At 46.7% G+C, this 18,558-nt stretch overlaps 4 protein-coding genes across 14 annotated transcripts in view; 3 read left to right on the forward strand and 1 right to left on the reverse strand.

Moving 5' to 3' along the window:
* The window catches only part of Tmem8b (transmembrane protein 8B), a 29,715-nt gene extending 26,618 nt beyond the window's left edge, over nt 1–3,097 (reverse strand). For 2 of the 8 annotated variants that reach the window (XM_074051488.1, XM_074051486.1), the window contains exons 1-2: nt 2,962–3,097; nt 371–470 (exon numbers count right to left, since the gene is read on the reverse strand). Coding sequence is in view for 1 of the 8 variants with exons in the window: in XM_074051480.1 (XP_073907581.1) it covers nt 2,962–2,977 (16 nt within the window). In the remaining 7 variants the exon portion in view is untranslated. Of the gene's footprint in view, nt 1–370; nt 471–2,961 lie in introns of those variants that run through there. The other 6 variants (XM_074051487.1, XM_074051480.1, XM_074051490.1 and 3 more) reach the window with 5 other exon arrangements.
* Nucleotides 455–9,580, forward strand: Fam221b (family with sequence similarity 221 member B). Of its 3 annotated transcripts, none has more exons than XM_074051497.1 (5): nt 455–772; nt 2,500–3,265; nt 7,989–8,099; nt 8,283–8,480; nt 8,654–9,580. In XM_074051497.1, exons 2-5 carry the CDS (start codon nt 2,500–2,502, stop codon nt 8,815–8,817), a joined length of 1,239 nt encoding a protein of 412 aa, XP_073907598.1. In that variant the 5' UTR covers nt 455–772; the 3' UTR covers nt 8,818–9,580. The 3 variants fall into 3 exon arrangements, with proteins under 3 accessions (XP_073907598.1, XP_073907599.1, XP_073907600.1); XM_074051498.1 differs by having other exon boundaries at nt 9,123–9,580; XM_074051499.1 differs by having other exon boundaries at nt 8,283–8,302; nt 9,123–9,580.
* Nucleotides 9,581–12,797: 3,217 nt separating this feature from the next.
* Nucleotides 12,798–15,398, forward strand: Hint2 (histidine triad nucleotide binding protein 2). 2 transcript variants are annotated; one of them, XM_020174666.2, is made up of 5 exons: nt 12,798–12,958; nt 14,578–14,718; nt 14,818–14,922; nt 15,029–15,101; nt 15,213–15,398. In XM_020174666.2, exons 1-5 carry the CDS (start codon nt 12,821–12,823, stop codon nt 15,302–15,304), a joined length of 549 nt encoding a protein of 182 aa, XP_020030255.1. In that variant the 5' UTR covers nt 12,798–12,820; the 3' UTR covers nt 15,305–15,398. The 2 variants fall into 2 exon arrangements, with proteins under 2 accessions (XP_020030255.1, XP_073907603.1); XM_074051502.1 differs by having other exon boundaries at nt 12,821–12,958; nt 15,202–15,398.
* Nucleotides 15,399–16,090: 692 nt separating this feature from the next.
* On the forward strand, nt 16,091–18,492 carry Spag8 (sperm associated antigen 8). The gene is made up of 6 exons (XM_020174659.2): nt 16,091–16,569; nt 16,660–17,416; nt 17,542–17,716; nt 17,905–17,950; nt 18,026–18,140; nt 18,261–18,492. The coding sequence occupies exons 1-6, from the start codon at nt 16,532–16,534 to the stop codon at nt 18,339–18,341; spliced, it is 1,212 nt and encodes a 403-aa protein (XP_020030248.1). The 5' UTR covers nt 16,091–16,531; the 3' UTR covers nt 18,342–18,492.
* The last annotated feature ends 66 nt before the right edge of the window (nt 18,493–18,558 follow it).

Genomic DNA, 18,558 nt, shown 5'->3' on the forward strand with positions numbered 1-18,558 from the left:
CGGCTACCTCGGCCTGACGTTGGCATGGCGCTCCGCCCCCTGCTCAATTCGATTGGTCCCTCTCGGTAAAGCCCGCCCCCTGCCCTATTCTATTGGCCTCTGATTTGGTCCTGCTGGGCTTTGAGGCAGACTCCGCCCCAGTCCCAGTAACCTGAGACCCTGTCTTTCTCACCCCGACTACAGTGCTCCAAAGACCCCTCAGAGCCTAACAGTCCCCACTGAATTCCCCGCCTTGTCTCATAGAAACCCTACAGAAACACTCACAAACCCAGACTCCCCACGGAGGTACCCACAATATCCGTTCATCCTACCCAGAGATTCACTTAACACCCCCAACCGAGTCCAATGCAGTCCCCTCAGGAAAACTCACCCACGCGGGAAGTGACCAGACTGCTGTTGCCACGGAGACTACTGGGCGTTCGAGTTGTCCTGGTAACCGCTCCCTCCTCTCCCGGCCCGGGTTCTAGAGGCTTCAGTCAATCCCCTCATCGCCCCTGGACCCTTCTTGTCCCTCCCCTCCCCTTTTCCACCCTTCTTCCCTCTCCCCCTTTCCCTCTCCCCTCCCCCGCTCCTGGTCAGTTCAGATCCTCTTTGCGAAGGCCTGCAGATATCCAAGTCTCCCCAAATAATAAAATTCCAAGTATGGCCTTTCACTTCTAAGCGCCTGCAGCCGGGCTCATTTACACCAAGAGCATTCCCTCCCATGGGACTAACACTTCCCTCTCCGAACTATGGCAAGATCCTGACCTAAGGACCAAGCCAAAGCTCAGAGGTATGTAACTTCTCCAACAGTCCTCTCTCCTACCCCCACACCACCCAAAAAAAACCTCAGCCCATTCCTCCTCTGAACACCTTCTGTCCCTCAGACATCCATTCCTACTTTTCATCCTGACCCTGCCCCTCACCCAATTCTCTCCGCTCTCTTTCCCTTTCCTCTCCTCCCATCCTCTGGTTCTCCACCTTCAGGTCCCTTTTCCCTCAAGTGTCTCTAGTCATCTTCCTCTACACCTCTGCCCCTACTTCTCTTCCCCAACTTCCCCTTTGCAAATCCTCTACTGAGTTTAAGAAACAATATATCTAGTGTCTGTAGAGCATTAGGAAAAGTAGGGAGCAGAGAAAAGTTAAGGTGGGACTCCTCAGGTGGTTGCACCTTGCTGGAGGTAGTGGTGTTCACGTGTAATCTCAGCACTTGGGAGACAGGCAAAAGGATCTTGAGTTTAAGGTCAGCCTGGGCTATATAGTGAGACCTTGTCTCAAAAAAACATTGGAGATACAGCTCTGTGGGAGAATGCTTGGTGGGTGACAGACCTTGAATGCCAACGCCAGTAAATTTGGACTTAATCATTTAGTTTGAGTCACTAAATGTTCTGCATTTTGGAAAGATCTTGATTGGATCAGGAAGGAGAAGTACCTTTTTGGACATTCTTCCAGGATAAATTAGGCATAGTCCTTCCCCACAGCATCTTGGACTTAACTTCAGCACAACAGCAACTCATTTATATTGTCACTTTTAATTAACCTCTCTCCCAAACTTAGCTGGGTCCATTGCTTAGCACAGTGCCTTAGTAAAAGTGTAATATTAGGCTTTTTGTGAAAGTGTAAGTTTAATAAATGAATGAAGAGATTAGTGAGTGGAAAATATGCTGCAGATGTGGTGGAGGGACAAAGTTATCACACAATCAGGCAGAAGATTATGAGAACTTGAACAAAATCAGAGGGAAAAGAGAGAGTGCATTAGGGGAATATTTAGGAGATAGGAAATTCAGTTCTTGGTACCTATTTGAGGACTAGGGGCTAGGGAAGAAGTAAAAGACTAGGATAATTCACAGAGTTCAATTTTGATACCTGAAGAATATCTAGTTAGAAATGTCCAGTAGGCAGTTGGGTATGAGTGTAAAGTACAAGACTCTAAAGAGGTCTGAGCTAGAAATATGGATTTAGAAATAAGAAGCATACAGTTAAAAGCAGTTGAAGTCTTGAACATGAATGAGATTGTCAAGGGAGGGTACATATGGTCTCTAAGACACTACAGGCAGGGTCCTGCCTTATGCATTGTGGCATTCTCACACTCTGGGAAGTCATCCCCACCTTTGGCTTGGTATTCCCAGTCTTTGGAACTCCATAGCCTGACCTCTAGCATCCTAAGACCTTCCCAGGACCCTGCCCTTGGACTAGCCAAGTAGCTATGTTCAGGCTCTCTCCCAGGGCATGGTCCTCTACTTCCATCTACAGATGGAATTCTACTTCAGTCTTTCAGTCGATAAGTTCCAGCACCCTAACAACCCACTGCAGCATGCTACATGAGATCTAGGCATATGAATGAGTCTCCTGGCATCACATCTTGGAGACTTAGAACTCTTCTTGCTTCCCTCTTGTGTCTCAGGTACATTAAGAACCTTATCTTAATCCTGTAACCCCCTGTAAACCCTGGACTCTGCCCTACCTTGAAGACCCTCTAATTTCAACCTAATGAAGCTTTGTACCCTATTCTACCACTAGATGGAAGCAGACAAGGTCACAGAAGAGCCTCATACTACCAAGGACGCAAAGGAACACCCCTCTTCAAAGGACCCTTCTGCTGAAGACTTACAGGAGCTCCCTATCTCTGAACCCCCCTTGGGTCCTTCCATCCCCCAGACTCTTTTAGAGCCCCAGGCCTCTGAAGCCCTTTTTGTGCCATCTTCCCAGACTCCTTTAGAAAGTCATGTCTCTGAGGGCCTCTTGGAGCCTTCTAGCTCTGAAACTCCTTCAGAGCTCCCCATCTCTGAACCTCCTTTGGTACCATCCACTTCTCAGATCCCCTTAGAGCCCCAAGCTTCTGAATATCCTTTGGTGCCAGCAACTTCCCAGACCCTATTAGAGCTCCAGACCTCTGAAAGCCCTTCAAAGCCCTCCATCTCTGCAATCCCTTTAGAGACCTCTACCTCTGAGACTCACATCTCTGAGGTCCCAGAAAAATACCTTTCTTCTCAGTCATCGTCAATTAGCAGTATTTCTGTGCTCTCCTTTGATGCTTTGCGGGAAGACTTCTCTGAGCTTTCTTCCAATGAAGTCCCACAGACAAGGTGGCCCACCCAGGTCTCTGAATTTGAGCACCTTCCAGAACATTCCCTTCCAGGACCTTCATTCCGGGTCCCCATAGTGACATCTTCAAAGCAGAAGGAAGAGGCAGAAGAAGATGAGCAGAGTGTGGATACCAGTGACCTCTCTGTTCACACAGCCCAGCCTGGACACCATCTGGGGAAAAAGAAGAAAAGAGTTAGCTGTAATTACTCCTACCTTTTCCCCTCTCGTGACTGTCCACTGTCCTTGACTTGCCCCAGAAGGAAGGGCCTGGGTTACTCTTGGACATGGCCCTTCTCTTAGTTTTAGGGCCTCCTCATTCCCTTCCCAGGTTATACAAGCTTCCCAGAGGTTCCTGCTAAGCAGGCAGAGCTAGTGGAAGTGTCTAAGGCAATGCAGAGGAAACGATTTGGTTCTCAGTTGAACCATCTTTTCCAATGGGAGAAGAATGCAATCCTGAATGCCTTCCAGACAGATAAGCCCAGGTGGCCTTTGAGAGGCCTGTAACAGGCCAATGGATATCTTCCAGTCCAACAGGATCTGGGAGGCTGCCCATCCAATGGATAGTGCCCTTTGTGGAAATGGTAATGCCACTTGCCTGAGATCTGGAAGGGGAGCAGACAGGCAGACCAAGGAATACCAAGATGGGTCTGAAAAAAGTGGGAATATTCAGATAAAACCCAGGTAGGGCAGATGACTCATTAAAATTATTTTAAAAGAAAAAAAAACACCAAGGGCTAAGGACCAGCCTCAGATCTAGGACCAAGATAACTCTCACCACACAGATTCTCAGGCAAAGAATGCCCAGAACCCTGGAAAGTCTCTGGGAGTCTCGTTTTGTTGTGGCAAAGGTCTTGGTCCCCTTGAAAGAATAGTATTAAAGGCTGTCATTCCTGAATGCCAGATCCACGATCACCTGGAATTCAAAATCTGGGTCTCCCCACTAAAGAGGAGAGCTGTGTTTTCATCTTCTAGCCCTGTTGAAGATAAAGTGTCAAATGTCAGCCCAGAATTAGTACTCTTTGACAGTCCTGTTAGTGGTACGCTGTGAATGTCTCTATAATGGGTGTGCAGATGAGCTGTGTGAATACTTACTTGCCACTCTGTGTGAGCATGTCTTCCTGTGTTACTAGACTTGCTATCTATAGGAATTACTAACCTGTTAGAGATTATGGGATTTCTAAATTGAATTCAATAGACATCATTACGTTTATTTTGGTCTTTCACACTTTCTTTCCCCTTATCATGGGAATATAACTATGTCAAAAAGCCTAGGATATAAAGACAACTAGTTAATTTTATATCCTTATCTTTCCTCTATGTAATTTACTTTCCCCATTCCCTCCTCCACCTCAAGCCAAGAAAGTCAATGATCTCTTTTGTTTCTCAGTTTTGATTCAGATATTGAAATAGCTTTTTTTGCTTATTTTAACATCTTCTTTTACTCTTGCTTATTTTCTTGCAAATGCAGGGTCTGTTTAGTCCCCTCATAGCTCTTCTTGGACCCCCCTGTCCAAGAAGAGAACTCCCAACTCTTCAACTCTTCTTTGAATTTAATGTCTTCATTTTCCTGGTTAAACAGGAAGTTTATATAGAAATGTGTTGTTCAATCCTGAATAAAGATATTTGGGGGTCTCCTTATAATGTTGAGGATATTGTGTCCATTGAAAGTCAAGACTCCATGACATCATACAGTAGATACAGAAATATCAAATGTAAGCTTTTTTAAAAATTTAGCAAACATTTATTGTGCGCCAATATGTGCTGAGTACTGAGTTAGTTATGGAGGTAGTAGGACTGGTAAGGTTCTAAAGACAAAAAACTCTCAAATAATTTGCACTCTAATGAACAACACCAATAAGTAAAAGGACCTTTATAATTCACTTTAATAATTTCTGTACCCAGAGTGCTACAACAGCAGAGAAAGAGGGCACCCTATCTTGGGTACTAGAGGAATAATAAGCTTTGGAAGGAAAGATTTCTCAGCTGATATCTACAAAATGGTAAGAAGAACTGGTTAACTCAAGAGTAAGAACTGCACGCCAGTGGCTCACACCTGGAATCCTAGCTGCTTGGGAGGCAGCCATCAGAATCTCGGTTTGAATCTTGGTTTGAAGCCAACCTGGGCAAATAGTTCATAAGACTATCTCAAAAATACCCAACCAAAAAAGGGCTGGTGGAGTAGCTCAAGTGGTAAAGGACCTGTCTAGCAAGCATGAGGCCATATACCACCAAAAAAAAAAGAGTACAGTAAGGTGAGAACAGGACAAAACAAGGTACCTTAAGAAATAATAGCAACACATTCTACCTGGTGCATAGAATGGTAGGAAGAGAAGCCCAGTTGAGTTCTGGAAGTACAAATGGCTCAGGCATTTTTGTTCCAAGCTAAAGAGTTAGGATTATATCCTGAGGGCTACTGAGAATCACCAAAAGATTTTAAATAGGACAATAACATAAACAGAGTCATACTTTTGAAGGATCTCTCTGGCAATAGAATAGACTGGAGAAAGACAAGATTGAACACAGGAAGACTGCACTGTGAGGCACTGGTAATAATCCAGGTAAGAGGTGTATGGGTGGAAGTGGAGAAAGGCGGGCAGATTCACAAAATGTTTAACAAGGTAAAGCTAACTGTTGAATGTGCAGAATAAGTAAGAGTGGAAAATGCCTGAAATGACACCTAGGTTTTTTGGCTTATGTAGTTGATTGGATTAACTGAATGCCAAAAACAGAGTAGATACAGGATATATATGTGTTGGATGAACAGTGGACAAGAGGGCTAGGTTTGGAGGGAATATAACACAGTTGAAGTGCTTATGGAACATGCTGGTGATAGAGTCAACAGCTGGTTATATGGGTCTGAAGCTCAGGAGACAGGTCTAGGCTGGAGGCATGTAGAGACGGCTGTGTGTTGTATGGAGATGTTCACATGCAAGTGTGATTATGCAATTATGGAATTGGATTATGTTGTACAAAGTCACAGTAGTGTGCCAAATAATGTCTCCTCTCCCTACCAGTCCTTGTCCACTCATAACGGGAAGGAAGTTTAAAATCAGTTGCAGAAAATGGAACCCACAGCCAGATACCTATTTTCCTACTTTAAGAGCATTGAATAAACAGTGGAACAGAGTCTGAGGTATTGTTGCCAGTCTCCCTATTCAAACTCTTTGAATGCTGGGCACTGATTCCTACACTAATGCTTAAACTTGACTCCTCCAGGAGTCAAGTACCTCTGTACCTCATCTGCTCATCCACTGTGTTCTGCTACACCAGACAGAGTTCAGAATTTCTGTAGTGCAGTCCTGGCTCCCACCCACCCCCATTGTGACTCTGCCTATACCCTGTGCTCTCAACCAAACCTCCCAGGTGTAATAGGGCCCTGACAGTACCAGCTTTCAGTATCAAGACAGAAGCAGCCAAGCCAAAAGCTACATGTGAATAGGCTTTAGATTCTGAGAAATGGGTAAGACAAAAAAAAAAAAAAAACCTGGCCTGAGGCACAGAACTGTGAACTGTGACCCTGGTCATAGTCAAAGACCACAGCACACAAAAAGAATTTCATTCTTTTCTTTTTATGGAACTTCAGGTGTTTACCTAGAATACTGGGTATCTCTTCTTTCCTGAAAAAATTTGCTCATTTGCCTATTCTGTCAAGGAGTCTATGTTCTCTGGGTATCTATTTTATGCCAGGCCCTATGCTAGGATTAGCGATATGGGAGAAAAGAAAGACCTTTCCCGTGAGGAGCTCACAGACTAACAGGAATACAAGTGAACAGTTTGTTACCATGCAGTAAGAGTGACAGCAGTAGCACAAGGAGCTGTGGAAGGCAACAGGAGGAGCCCAAACAGACTGACAGAAGTCAGGGGCAACTTTTTAGAAGAGGTGACATTTCAACTGAGACTTCAAATGGGAATAAGAGTCCTGCAGCTGCAGGTCCTATCCCATGGAGACTCAGGCAGGATTCTTGGCTAGAAGTTGGGATACTTTTCTCCTTTGGTAGAGAATAAGAAAATCTGAGTGGAAGGTGCCATCTGGTTTTCCTGCCATATTTACATAATACCAACCTTGCCTCTTGGTGAGACTGGCTATGAAGGTGGGCAGTTTCAGACTCCACTACTGAAACTAGGATCTCATAGGTTGTAATTTCCTGCTGGTGACTGCATTTGGGAATACTTACTAGCCTCATTTTCTTTTTCATGCCTCCTTTCCATGCCTCACAACTTGTATTTTTTGGTCTTCGCCAGTCATAACTTCTGACCTGCCCTTTTCTCCTGACCTTTAAGAGTACCATAAGCAGCTTTTCTCAAGAGTTTATAGAAGACATTAGTTCCATAACACCAAGAACACAGAAGGAAATGTATGAAGGTGCCAACCTGGAGAAGTGAGGGAAAGGCCTCCTTTTACCTGTTGGCCCCAGTTGTGCCAAAAATCCTCCTTATCCTCAGGGTCCTTCACTAATCTCCTTAAGAGCCAAATTCCATCACCTACTGTACACTGGTCAATCAGCTTCCCTCTTCCTCACCATAGACACTGCAAGGAAAATTGGATTCCAATGCAGACAGGGAAGGATATGAGAAGCCCCACAGCCTCAGAGAACTCAGTGAGATTCATGTTCATCTTGAAATAAAATTGCACCTATACTCTTCCTGTTCAGAAGCTGAAGACTATCTTTAATCATTTCTGACAGGCTATGAGAGATAGAGTGAATCCTGGGATGGGAAGGAAACTTAAGTCACTTATGGGGTAGTAAGAAAACCTTGAGGGAAAAAGTCTAAAGGACAAGACTAAGGTGAGGACTCCTGCATGTAGATAAATATGCCTGGGTGTAGAGGTGAGTCCCCTGACCCCATAGGATAGGTCAGAACACCTGGCAGGGAGCCAGGTGTTCTTTGTCATTTTTCCCTGTTAATCACTCCACACCTAGGTGTCTACATCAGATGGCGCTGTCCCCATTACCTCTGGGACTGTTTCCAGATTGGGGAAGAATCCAAGTGCTTTTGTGGACACCTGTTGAAAGAGCACCAGATCATCTCAGGTAGGTGCTAAGTGGCCAGCCTCTTTCAAGTATGGAGAGACAATTACACAAGGTCGTATCTTGGGATGTACAAGAGAGAGAGTGTTGGGGTGTGCATGTACTGGTGTGAGGGAGTGCTGGCATGGGAAAGCCAGGACCTATCAGGTCCTGGTCTAACTCTACTATTCATCTCCATTCCCCTAGACACATTTGTGCCCTGTACCGTAAGTCAGTGCCGCTGCCCCATGTTCTGTTTCATCCCATCTCGCCCAGAGGAAGTGGGTGAATTTTGGGTCAAGAGACGGGCCACCTTTGACCCCAAGGCCTGGAGGGCCCAATATCGCTGTAAACATAGCCATGAAGAGCATGCAGTCACTGGGACCCATCCCTGCAGGCATCATGGTAACTTCTAGTGCAAGGAGAGTATTGGGATGGGACGGGGTATAAGATTCAAATAGTTTGGGGATGAGGATGGAAAATAGATAGGTTTGGGTGTGTGGTTGGTAAGGAAAGATGAGACTGTAGTCAGCCTGTGGGGATGCTCCAATTCCCTATACTCTTCTTGGTTGTCCCAGGATGTTGCTGTAACTATTTTGAGTCTAATTTCCTCTGTGCGGCCTGTGACCGGTGCTGGGAGGAACATGAGACTTTCTTTGAGACACAGCAGACTCGACAACGAAGAGGAAAGCCTCGTGGTCAGAGAACAACCTGGGACAGGGGCCCATCCCAGCATCTATAGTCAGAAGCCCAGGCAGAAAGACATGCTTATCTGTCCCCTCTAGTCTCCTGCAGTTTACACACACATACATCCCATGTCTGCACTAGTTTCATAGGAGCAGACTATTTGCCTTTTGCATAGATGCCTAACCTCCAAGAAGCCATCCTCAGCAAATCTGACTGCAGGGCCCTCCAAATTCATGGGCTCCCTGGCTGTCCCAGTTCCCACCCTAGTCCCTCTGCACTCTCTGGCCCACACAGTCCCTAGCCTGGCCCCACATCTGATCCAATACCTGACCCTTTCATCTCTGCTCTTTCTTCTTCCAGGGTCAGACACTGTAAACAACTGGCACAGGCCTTTCTGAACCTGGCCTAGATCAGCAATAAAGTAGAAAGCACTAGAATCTGACCTGGCTCTGTATGGGGCAGGTAGAGCCAAAACTCAACTCTAAGACCTTAGAGTCAGCACTTACTGGGGTGAAAGACAGCACCAAGCAAGATCAAGGCTGCATGCAGCCATCTGCCTCCATCACGGCCACATTCAAGCTGCTGGTTCTAACATCAGAAGGAGAGTACCACTGGGCACTGGTGGCTCACACCTGCAATCCTGGCTACTTGGGACGCTGACATTGGGAGGATCAAAGTTCAAGCCAGCCCAGGCAAATATTTCACAAAATAACAGGAGCAAAATGGACCAGAGGTGTGGCTCAAGTGGTAGAACACCTGCTTTGCAAGTGCAAAGTCCCGAGATCAAACCCCAGTCCCACAAAAAAAGAAAAAGCAAAGTGGCTTTAAGAAGGAGCTGGACATGGTGGCACACACCTCTAACCATAGCACTGGGGAGGCTAAAGCAAGAGGAGAAAGCCAAGGAGGGAGGTGTTCCAACAAGGATATAGTGGGAGCTACTTGGAAGGCTGAGATCAGGAGGATCACGGTTTTAGACTGGCCTGGGCAAAAAAATTGTTAGACTCCAATCTCAACCAATGGCATGTGCCTGTCTTCCTAGCTACACAGGGAAGCTCAACTAGGAGGATTGCAGTCCAGGAATAAATGTGAGACTCTGTCTCAGAAATAACCAACGCAAACAAAGGATTGGCAAAGCAGCTCAAGTGGTAGAGTGCCTGCCTAGCAACCATGAGACCCTGAATTCAACTCCTACTACCACAAACATACACAAAAAGAATAGAGTAGACAATGATTTCAGAAGTAGCTGGAGCATCCATAAGATAAAGATTTAAAGTACCCTTTGGATTTTTCAGTTAGAAGGTCTTTGGGGACTTCAAAGACTGCATCATACTGGTGCAGCAGAGGCAGAAGTCAACAGCAGTGAGTGTGAAGGAGTCCTGTCAAGAAGCTTGGATGAAAAGTACAGGACATAAGCCAGACAATATTCAGAGAGAGATGTGGAGCCAAGGAACCAGTTGTTTTTGTTTTGTTTTGTTTTGTTGGTGGTACTGGGGTTTAAACTCAGGGCCTCACACTGGCTAGGCAGACACTCTACCACTTGAACCACTTCACTAGCCCATGGAAGCAGTTTTTTAGGTAGGAAAAGGGAAAGAGGCCCATGGACCTCTTTTAAAAAGACCTTGAAAGATGCAGTGGAGAGAGGAGAGATACTTAGTGAGACAAGATCCCAGAGATGGAGGGAAGTGATGAGGTCAAGGCAGAGGTGAAGAGATTTGCTCTATTCAAGAGAAACATCACTTCCTAAGATCAAGAAAAAGGAGGATGGAGTCTGTTGTGCTTCAGGGAACAGGACTTTATGGAAATTCTGATCTGATGGCATATATATATATATATATATATATCATTTGACATAGGAAAGGGAATAGGGGAGTAGGCGATGGAAGAGATAGGCGAAGGTTTAGGAAGGCTAATGTGGGGAATTGGAGAAAGTCCTGATTGGTGTATAGTTTAGGATTCAGGTACAGTTGGAAGTGAGAACCCAGTTAGAGAAGAGAAGCAAAATATTTAGATTAATGGGTGGTGAGAGGAGGGTGTCAGGAAGGATAATCAGGAAAGTAAGGCAAAAGAAAGAGATATGAAGCTATGAAGGGATTGAGCAACTCAAATAAGGGAAAGAAAGTATGCCAGAAAACAACTGACAGGTTGAAAAAGGGAGCAGTCAAAAGACTAAGTTTCTAAGCAGGTTCAGTGGCAGATGTAGTGGCACGGATTGAAGTACAGGAGACAGTGGTCAGAACCTGCAAAGCACTGCAGCCTTCAGATGAGAGTAGCTGCAGAAGATTGATGAGTGCTTGAAAAAGACTGGGAGCCAGGGATCAAAACCATGAATGTCAGGGAGGGACAAAGCAGCTCAGAGGTGATTCCTCGGGAGTAGGAGAGTCTGACACTGATGGGCTCCGTGATCTAGGGAAGAACTTTCCTTCTTTGGGCCCCAGTTGTTGGATGTGTAAACCAACCTGCTATCTATGAGATCCCAAAAAAATAAACAGTTTCAAAGTGCTTTGTATTCATTAACCATCCAAGCTGGTTTCCCTCCTCTTCTAGATCCCAGCCTCACTTATCTCTAGGGTCTCCCAGTGTCTCAAACTGACAGAGAACTGAACCTCTGTGGCACAGAGAAGAGGCCATACTACTGTCCTCATTTAGGGAGACCATCTGTCCTTGCAAGGGAAGGAATGCAGTCTGGACTGCTAAAGACCCTGGGCAAAATTGCAGGATCAAATGTCTGCCCTTTGAAAAAGAGAATACTTTCTAACAATTATGTAGCTATATAAAAGAGTTTGCACTAAGTTTAGAAGTAAAGAGCTTCTCAACACTAGTTATACACACCATGATAACCATTCACCTAAAATCAATCCAATTAATAGTCAACAATAGAAGAGTTACTATAATGAACTTGTTCAAGGAAACAGCAGCCATTACAAAGTGTTTTTACATATACTATGTAATAATTTGAAAAACTATGAAAATAATAAATATGTCATGCATATTACTGTATATTATTAAAGGAAATGAAACAAATACCACATGTTATTCATTCAACAATTATTGAGTACCTATGTGTGTCAGACCATTTGCTTAAAACAAACAAACAAACAAAAACTAAAGATAAGTGGTAACTTACCCTGTGTTAAGCGTCAGACTAAAACTTACCTGATTTCTGAGTAATTTGTGATACATTGTTTCTTACATAGAAAACAAAAATTCCAACAGAGCAAACGTGGTTCACTGAAAATGTCAGGCACTAAGCTAATCGTATCACACCTTTTCTTATTAAAAAGAACATGGGATACATACTCCTTTGCAAAATTAGCAGTGCAGCCAACATAGAACACTCCCATCCTCACCTGTTTAAAAAAAAAAAAAACTAACCTGAAAATTGCATAATATTTAATCAATGGAGTGAATGTGTTAAGAACATAAAATTAAGGTGGCATTGCCCTTTAAAACCTTTGAAATAGCCAAGAGGTTGAAATTGCCCTGGAGAACAGGCTAAGAGGTATCACCCCTTGGTTGAAAGACTCCATCCCAGTTCACGTATAGCCCCGCCCAGGTGACCCCTGGAGCCAGTAAGTGCAGAACGCCCTCAGAACCCCGCCTTCCTCCTGGCCAATGCAGTGAAAGGATCTAAACTGCATTTAGCCCTTCATGCAGCAGGTGACCGGGCCCCGCCCTCTTCCTCCAGCCCACCAGTAGGGGCCAGACCTGAAAAGGAGGAGCCAACCACGTGAAAGCCCCACCCATTCGGGGATCCGCAACCCTAGTCTAGCCAAAGTTGTCAATGAGATCCACCTAGAGAAATCCAGCCCCAGGTTTAATCACTCCAATGGAGTGGAAATTCATCTCAGCGAAACTAGGAGGGGGATCCAAAGGAAAAAACTTTCACGTTGACTCGAGGAAGAAACCAAGGGAATGGAAAAATCCTGCGTTGACAGAAGCAGCCAATGAGATGAAAAGATTCCACCTCTAAAGTGGCGGTGGAACCAATAGGGTGAATAGTGCCCAGGAGCGCGCTACAATGGGACGGCAGGGCCCGCCTCCGGCCGCGAGGAGGGCCAATGTCCTCTGCACTCCTACTGCGCGATTGCCCACCCCTGGCTGGCGACAGGACAGAGTACTCCTGGAAGATGGCTGCGGCTGTGGTGCGAGCCGCGGTGTTGAGAGCCGTGGCGTTCGCAGGGCTCCGGGGGGCGCAGGTGAGAAGTGACCACGGGGACTAGGAAGGGGCCCGCAGCCTCTGGCGCGCTTGGGGGCCGGGGGCCGCGCTGCTCGCGGCTCCCGAAGGCTCACGCAACTCTGAAGCCTCGCGAAGCTGCTGCTCCTCCCCAAGATCAAGCCCTGGGATTGTGCGGTGAGGTCCGATTGGCGGTCACCGGAGAAGCGAAATAGCAATGACTGCCTCTCTCCACAGGCCAGGCGCCGAGGTTGGGACAGGGTCAGTGTAGCGGCTGCTGCTCTCGCCTGTCTCAAGTCCTGCTGGCCTGGCCCCTACTCCCGGCAGCCTCCTCAGTGCCCCCTGCAGGAATGAAGTTTTGTCTTCTTGAAGCCAGTCCTTTGCCCCTCTCGGGCCTCTGGCCTTCTGATGAGCACTGGTGTTAATATATTATCTTCCCCACTTTCCAGAAGCCACTCGAAGAGTCAGAGCCTAATTCATCCTGCCCTTTTTCTCCCAATGCCTAACTTCAGTGCACTGACTTCAGGCTTTTTTGAGCACGTGGGAAAGTGGGACAGCCCTACCTCCAATCCCTTTGGCCTGGGGGAACTGAGTTCACTTAGCTGAACTCTTACATAACTCCACTAACTCAAGCTAATGGAATTAAAATCCACAGTAAGAGGTTTGACATGAAACCTGGTGGCGGGATCACCTGGTGACAAACAGGGCAGATTTATTAAAACCTAAAGAAAACAGCTAATGGCCTTATAGATCAGAAAACATGTAATGGAAATAGGTAAAAGTAAACAGAAAGAACTTCAAGCTCTCTTAAGATGATGCAAACTGGGCTGGTAAAGTGGTTCAAGTAGCAAGTGCAAGGCCCTAAGTTCAGCCCCCAATACCACAAAAAAAAAAAAAGAAAAAAAAAAAGATGACACAAACCACCCTTTTATATTTGAAGCTGGCAGAGGGATTTAGCTGAGGTAATTCAGTGGTGATAAAGGAACTGAGGCCTCAATCTTGAGACTCCCATTCTGGATCCTTTTCCTGAACTGTGCTAGATTTCACAGACATAGTAGCAGGAATCAGTTGCACTCCTGAATCCTGCATAGTAATATTGCCTATTACCTAAACAGGCCCAGTACCATCTGGCCTACCCTTTGTTGCAGACGCTCTGAAATTCAGGAACTTTTCCCTTTGGGTAAGAAGGATTAATAGGAATTTTATTGTATTTATTTATTTTTGGTACTGGAGTTTGAACCTAGGACCTCATGTTTGGTAGGTAAGTGCTTTACTACTTGAGCCACACCCCCAACCCTTTTGCCTTTTTGTTATTTTTCATATAGGGTCTGAAGCTTTATGCCTCAGACCTTGATCCTCCTACCTCCACTTCCTGAGAAGCTGAAGCTAGAGGCATGTACCACAATATCCTGCTGGTTCTTGAGATAGGGTCTTGCTAACTTTTTGTAAATGGAGATCCTCTTATCTCCCCCTCCCAGGTAGCTGGGATTATGGTGTATGCCACCACATCTGGCCCCACTAATAGGTTCATAAAAGGATGAAGTTAATAATGCTTAAAGTCCAGTTTCTGCCAGCCCCAGCTGAATACATGGAAGAGGTGTTGCCAACTCTCTCACTGGGGTGTGTCTGACCCACTTTCAGGTCCGGAGAGCCTCGGGTGTGAGTGATGAGAGCGAAGTGGCTAAGGCGCAGAAAGCAGCTCCTGGAGGAGCAGCACCAACCATCTTCTCCCGGATCCTGGACCGAAGTCTTCCAGCTGACATTCTGTTTGAGGATCAGCAGGTGGGGTCCCCCTTAGGGCCCAACCCCCTTAAGAATTTCGTAGATACCATCTGGCCTGATGAAGTAACATGATGGTCTCTGACCTGTAACCACTCCCAGTGTCTCGTCTTCAGTGATGTGGCCCCTCAGGCTCCTGTGCATTTCCTGGTCATTCCTAAGAAACCTATTCCTCGGATTAGTCAAGCCGAAGAAGAAGACCAGCAGGTGGGAAAAACAAGGCCAGGGGTTGTCTGGGAGGATCCCTGGACTAAGCTAGAGGTTTTGCTTCCTATGAATGAAGCCACCTATGCCCCTCCCCAATCCCCTGTAGCTTCTAGGACATCTTCTCCTTGTGGCCAAGAAGATAGCAAAGGCTAAGGGCCTAGGAGATGGATACCGACTTGGTGAGTGGACTTTGGCCCTTGGGCTCCTGTATGAATTTCTGCTCCTCAGTATGACTTTCATTCCTTGACATTTCCCATGATCCTGACCCCTAATCTCAAGCTCCATTTCAGTGATCAATGATGGGAAGATGGGCGCACAATCTGTGTATCACCTGCACATTCACGTGCTTGGGGGCCGGCAGCTCCAGTGGCCTCCAGGTTGAACCTGCCAACTGACCAAGGACCCCCAGACCTGGATGCTTGGATGGGGAAGGGAAAAAGGAAGCCCATGATGCTAATAAACCTCCTCTCTGTCAATTTTGCATCCTTGTCTTAAATATATGTAAGATTTATACCATGAGGGAAGGACGGTTGAGAGAGAATGATGGAGGGGGTGAATCTAATGAAGGTACATTGTAAGCACGACGAAATCCCCCTGTACAAATAATATATGCCAAAAGATGTATAAAAAGATTTACACCCCAAAGGAAAAAGAAAATTGATTCAGAGCTATGATCCTTTGAAAATGGTCAGAGTGAGACACAAAGACCAGCTCTGTAAAAGCACTTTCTTGCGGATCTGCCTCATGTCTAGTGGTCCACCCTGGGTCAAGTTTCTAGTAGTAGAAATGAATACTGAATGTAGCCTGAATGAGTAGGAAGAGATTGAAACCCAAGTGTAAGGTTTGCACAATCCTAGACCTCATTCAGTGGTCTAGCGAGAGGGAGGCCCTAAGTTCAAACCCCAGTACCAGGCTGGCAGTGCGGCTCAAGTGATAGAGCACTTGCTTAGCAAGCATGAGGCTGAGTTCAAGCCCCAGTGCCGCCAAAAAAAAAAAAAAAAAAAACCAAAACTCACCAAAAACAAAGACCATACCAGATTCTAAAGGGGGGGGGGGGCTTGAGAGGAGGGTGGTCAATTCAAGAGCCTTCTATTGGCAGAGAAGTAACCACACCACATACAAAAAAGCTGTTCCCTATATGCTACTTCATTAGGTCTCACCGTTTTGCTTTAGCTATTTTATGTTTTCATCAAGATTTCCCCGCTCTTTGCAAGCATGAGGCCCTGAGTTCAAACCCCAGTACCACCAAAAAAAAAAAAAAAACTTCCCCACTTCCAACTTTGAATAAGAAAACTAAGAGGAAGCTACTGTTGCTCCTCCACAAACACAACCAAGTAGGCTTTTAATGCTACATAGCCTTGTAAAGAACCACCTTAGCCACAAAGAATCATGCTTGAGAGTGGAGGACAAGGTCTACGGACCAGCGGAACCTTCAAACTCTGGCTGCGGCAGAACCGAGTCGCGATGGGATGCGCACCAAGTTTAAGACTTCCGCCCCGCAGAGGGCTAACCTCCACCCCCACCATCCACGTCCGCCCAGCTCTGGTTCTGCGCAGTCTCCTGGAGTTATTTGCCGTCTCTATGGCAACCCGGTAGCTGGAGACGGAAGATGGAGACCAACGAGTCTTCGGAGGGATCGCGGTCGTGGTAAGAGCCGCAGGCGTAAGGGGACAAGGAAGGTCAGAGGACTTCCTCTGCTGTGCTTTTGACAATCGTGACGCATTCGTTTTCTTTCAGCTCCTTAGACGTACAGCCCAGCTCGGAAGGACTAGGAACCACTTCCCAACCGTTTTCTTCTTCAGGCGGCAGTGCTGGGTCTGCCGCTGCAGCTGCCTCCACGGCCAGAGCGGCTGCATTGTATACAAAGATCCCAGTGCCCTATTCTGAGTTCACAGAACCCTCCTCTGACAGTCTTCTTGGGACAGCCTATCCCAGATCCCACCACATAGGCCATGGGAGTCTTGGCCTTGAACCCTTCTATGTTTCCTGTGTTGGTGGGGATCCCTGTACTACAACTGACCATAGCTCTAGCGCCGGCCCTGTAACTGGATCCAGCCCCGGTGTCGGCCCTTACTCTGGTCCAGGCCATGGCTCTGTCCCTCACGCTGGCTCTGGTACTGGCCGTGGCTCTGTTCCTTGCCGTGGCTCTGGTCTTGGCCATGCCTCTGGTACTGGCCATGGGTCTGTCCTTGGCTCTGGTCCTGGTCTTGCCTCTGGAACTGATCCAGGTTCTGGTCCTGGCCCTGGCCCAGAGCTCAGTTTCAGCACTTCTCAAAGGCTCAAAAACCTCAAGCCAGATATGCACCCTAATTATACCTCCTGGTGTCATCACTGCTACTCGGAGCCTCAGAAACAACCACGCTGGGAATTTTTACAAATCTCAGAACCTGGTACCCGAGGAATATGGAAACCCCCAGAGGTTGAAGGGAAGTCTAAGTTTCTCCATGAAACATTGCCACGGGGACAGTGTCTCCTCTACAACTGGGAGGAAGAGGTATTAAGGTTTTGGCCTACTCCCTTTTCAGGAATGTTGACCCCAATTTCCTAGGGGAGCCAGTAGTTTTTGATAAGGGTGGGTACCAGAAAGGAAATCATAGTAACTCAACTTGGGACCCACAGAGAGCCACCAACCACCTGGATCAAGTCCCAAAGTCACAGGATGGCTCCGAGAGTTTCTTCTTCCGACATGGACACCAGGGACTGTTGACAGTGCACCTACAATCACCCATGCCCTCCAGCACCACCCAGAAAGACTCATACCAGCCCCCAAGAAACCTCTGTCGGCCACTTCGAGGTGTGAATCATCAAAGAGAAGGCCAGAATGAGTCCATTAGGCAGAGAAAAAAAGAGAGGAAGGAATTTCTCATGGGACTGTGGATTGTTTGAAAAATAAGGGCAAAACCCCAAGATTTCCCTTCCTTCTCTCAAATTTATTTCTCTGGGCCTGATTCTTAATCAGACCTTCACTCTGTGCTCCCACAGGGAAGCGTGAAGCCATACTGGAGATGCTTCTGCACAACCAGATCTGGTGAGAGCCTGGGAAAGAGGTGTGGGGGGGGAATAAACCATGGATATGGCCTTGACATTACCCAGGGCTACACAGTAAAGAGGTTCTGGAAGAGCAGGAACCCACAAGGAAGCTCTTTGAAGTCGAGTCAGTAACACACCATGACTACCAAGTGGAGCTGGTGCAAGCAGGGCCTCCAGCCCCAACAAAGGTGAGAACCTATCCCACTCAACTTGCACACCTGGGTTATGACAGGCAATGGGAAAGCAAGAGGCTGAGAAGTTGAGAGAGGGCCAGAGGCCAGGAGTTTCTCAATATTTCTCCCTCACAGCCTCATGACTACCGCCAAGAGCAGCCTGAAACCTTCTGGAAACAGAATGCACCGCAGTTACTGGTGTGTGAGGGTAACTAGGTGTTGGGGGTGGGGGGAAAGAAAGCAGATCAGAGGCTATTCTATTCTGGCTTGGGAAAGGATGGGATCTGTCCTCAAACGGGCATTCCTCCAGGGTGTCAGTAACATCAAGACATGGGACACACCATTCCGGAAGAACTGCAGCTTCTCAACACCAGTGCCCTTGTCTCTGGGGCATCCTTTGCCCTATGAATCTGACAGTTACTCCCACTGATTG

Source organism: Castor canadensis, chromosome 13 (genome assembly GCF_047511655.1).
Source record: "Castor canadensis chromosome 13, mCasCan1.hap1v2, whole genome shotgun sequence".
Taxonomy (NCBI): domain Eukaryota; kingdom Metazoa; phylum Chordata; class Mammalia; order Rodentia; family Castoridae; genus Castor; species Castor canadensis.

Bases quoted from the DNA above. Each gene is read 5' to 3' on its own strand.
- Hint2 (XM_020174666.2), top strand. From the start codon at position 12,821: ATGTCCTCTGCACTCCTACTGCGCGATTGCCCACCCCTGGCTGGCGAC. The intron at 14,719-14,817 runs GTGGGGTCCCCC...AACCACTCCCAG, and splicing joins TTCTGTTTGAGGATCAGCAG to TGTCTCGTCTTCAGTGATGT. The intron at 15,102-15,212 runs GTGAGTGGACTT...GCTCCATTTCAG, and splicing joins AGGAGATGGATACCGACTTG to TGATCAATGATGGGAAGATG.
- Spag8 (XM_020174659.2), top strand. From the start codon at position 16,532: ATGGAGACCAACGAGTCTTCGGAGGGATCGCGGTCGTG. The intron at 17,417-17,541 runs GTATTAAGGTTT...TGGGACCCACAG, and splicing joins TCTACAACTGGGAGGAAGAG to AGAGCCACCAACCACCTGGA. The intron at 17,951-18,025 runs GTGAGAGCCTGG...AGGGCTACACAG, and splicing joins CTTCTGCACAACCAGATCTG to TAAAGAGGTTCTGGAAGAGC.
- Fam221b (XM_074051497.1), top strand. From the start codon at position 2,500: ATGGAAGCAGACAAGGTCACAGAAGAGCCTCATACTACCAAGGACGCA. The intron at 8,100-8,282 runs GTAGGTGCTAAG...CCATTCCCCTAG, and splicing joins AGAGCACCAGATCATCTCAG to ACACATTTGTGCCCTGTACC. The intron at 8,481-8,653 runs GTAACTTCTAGT...TGGTTGTCCCAG, and splicing joins CCATCCCTGCAGGCATCATG to GATGTTGCTGTAACTATTTT.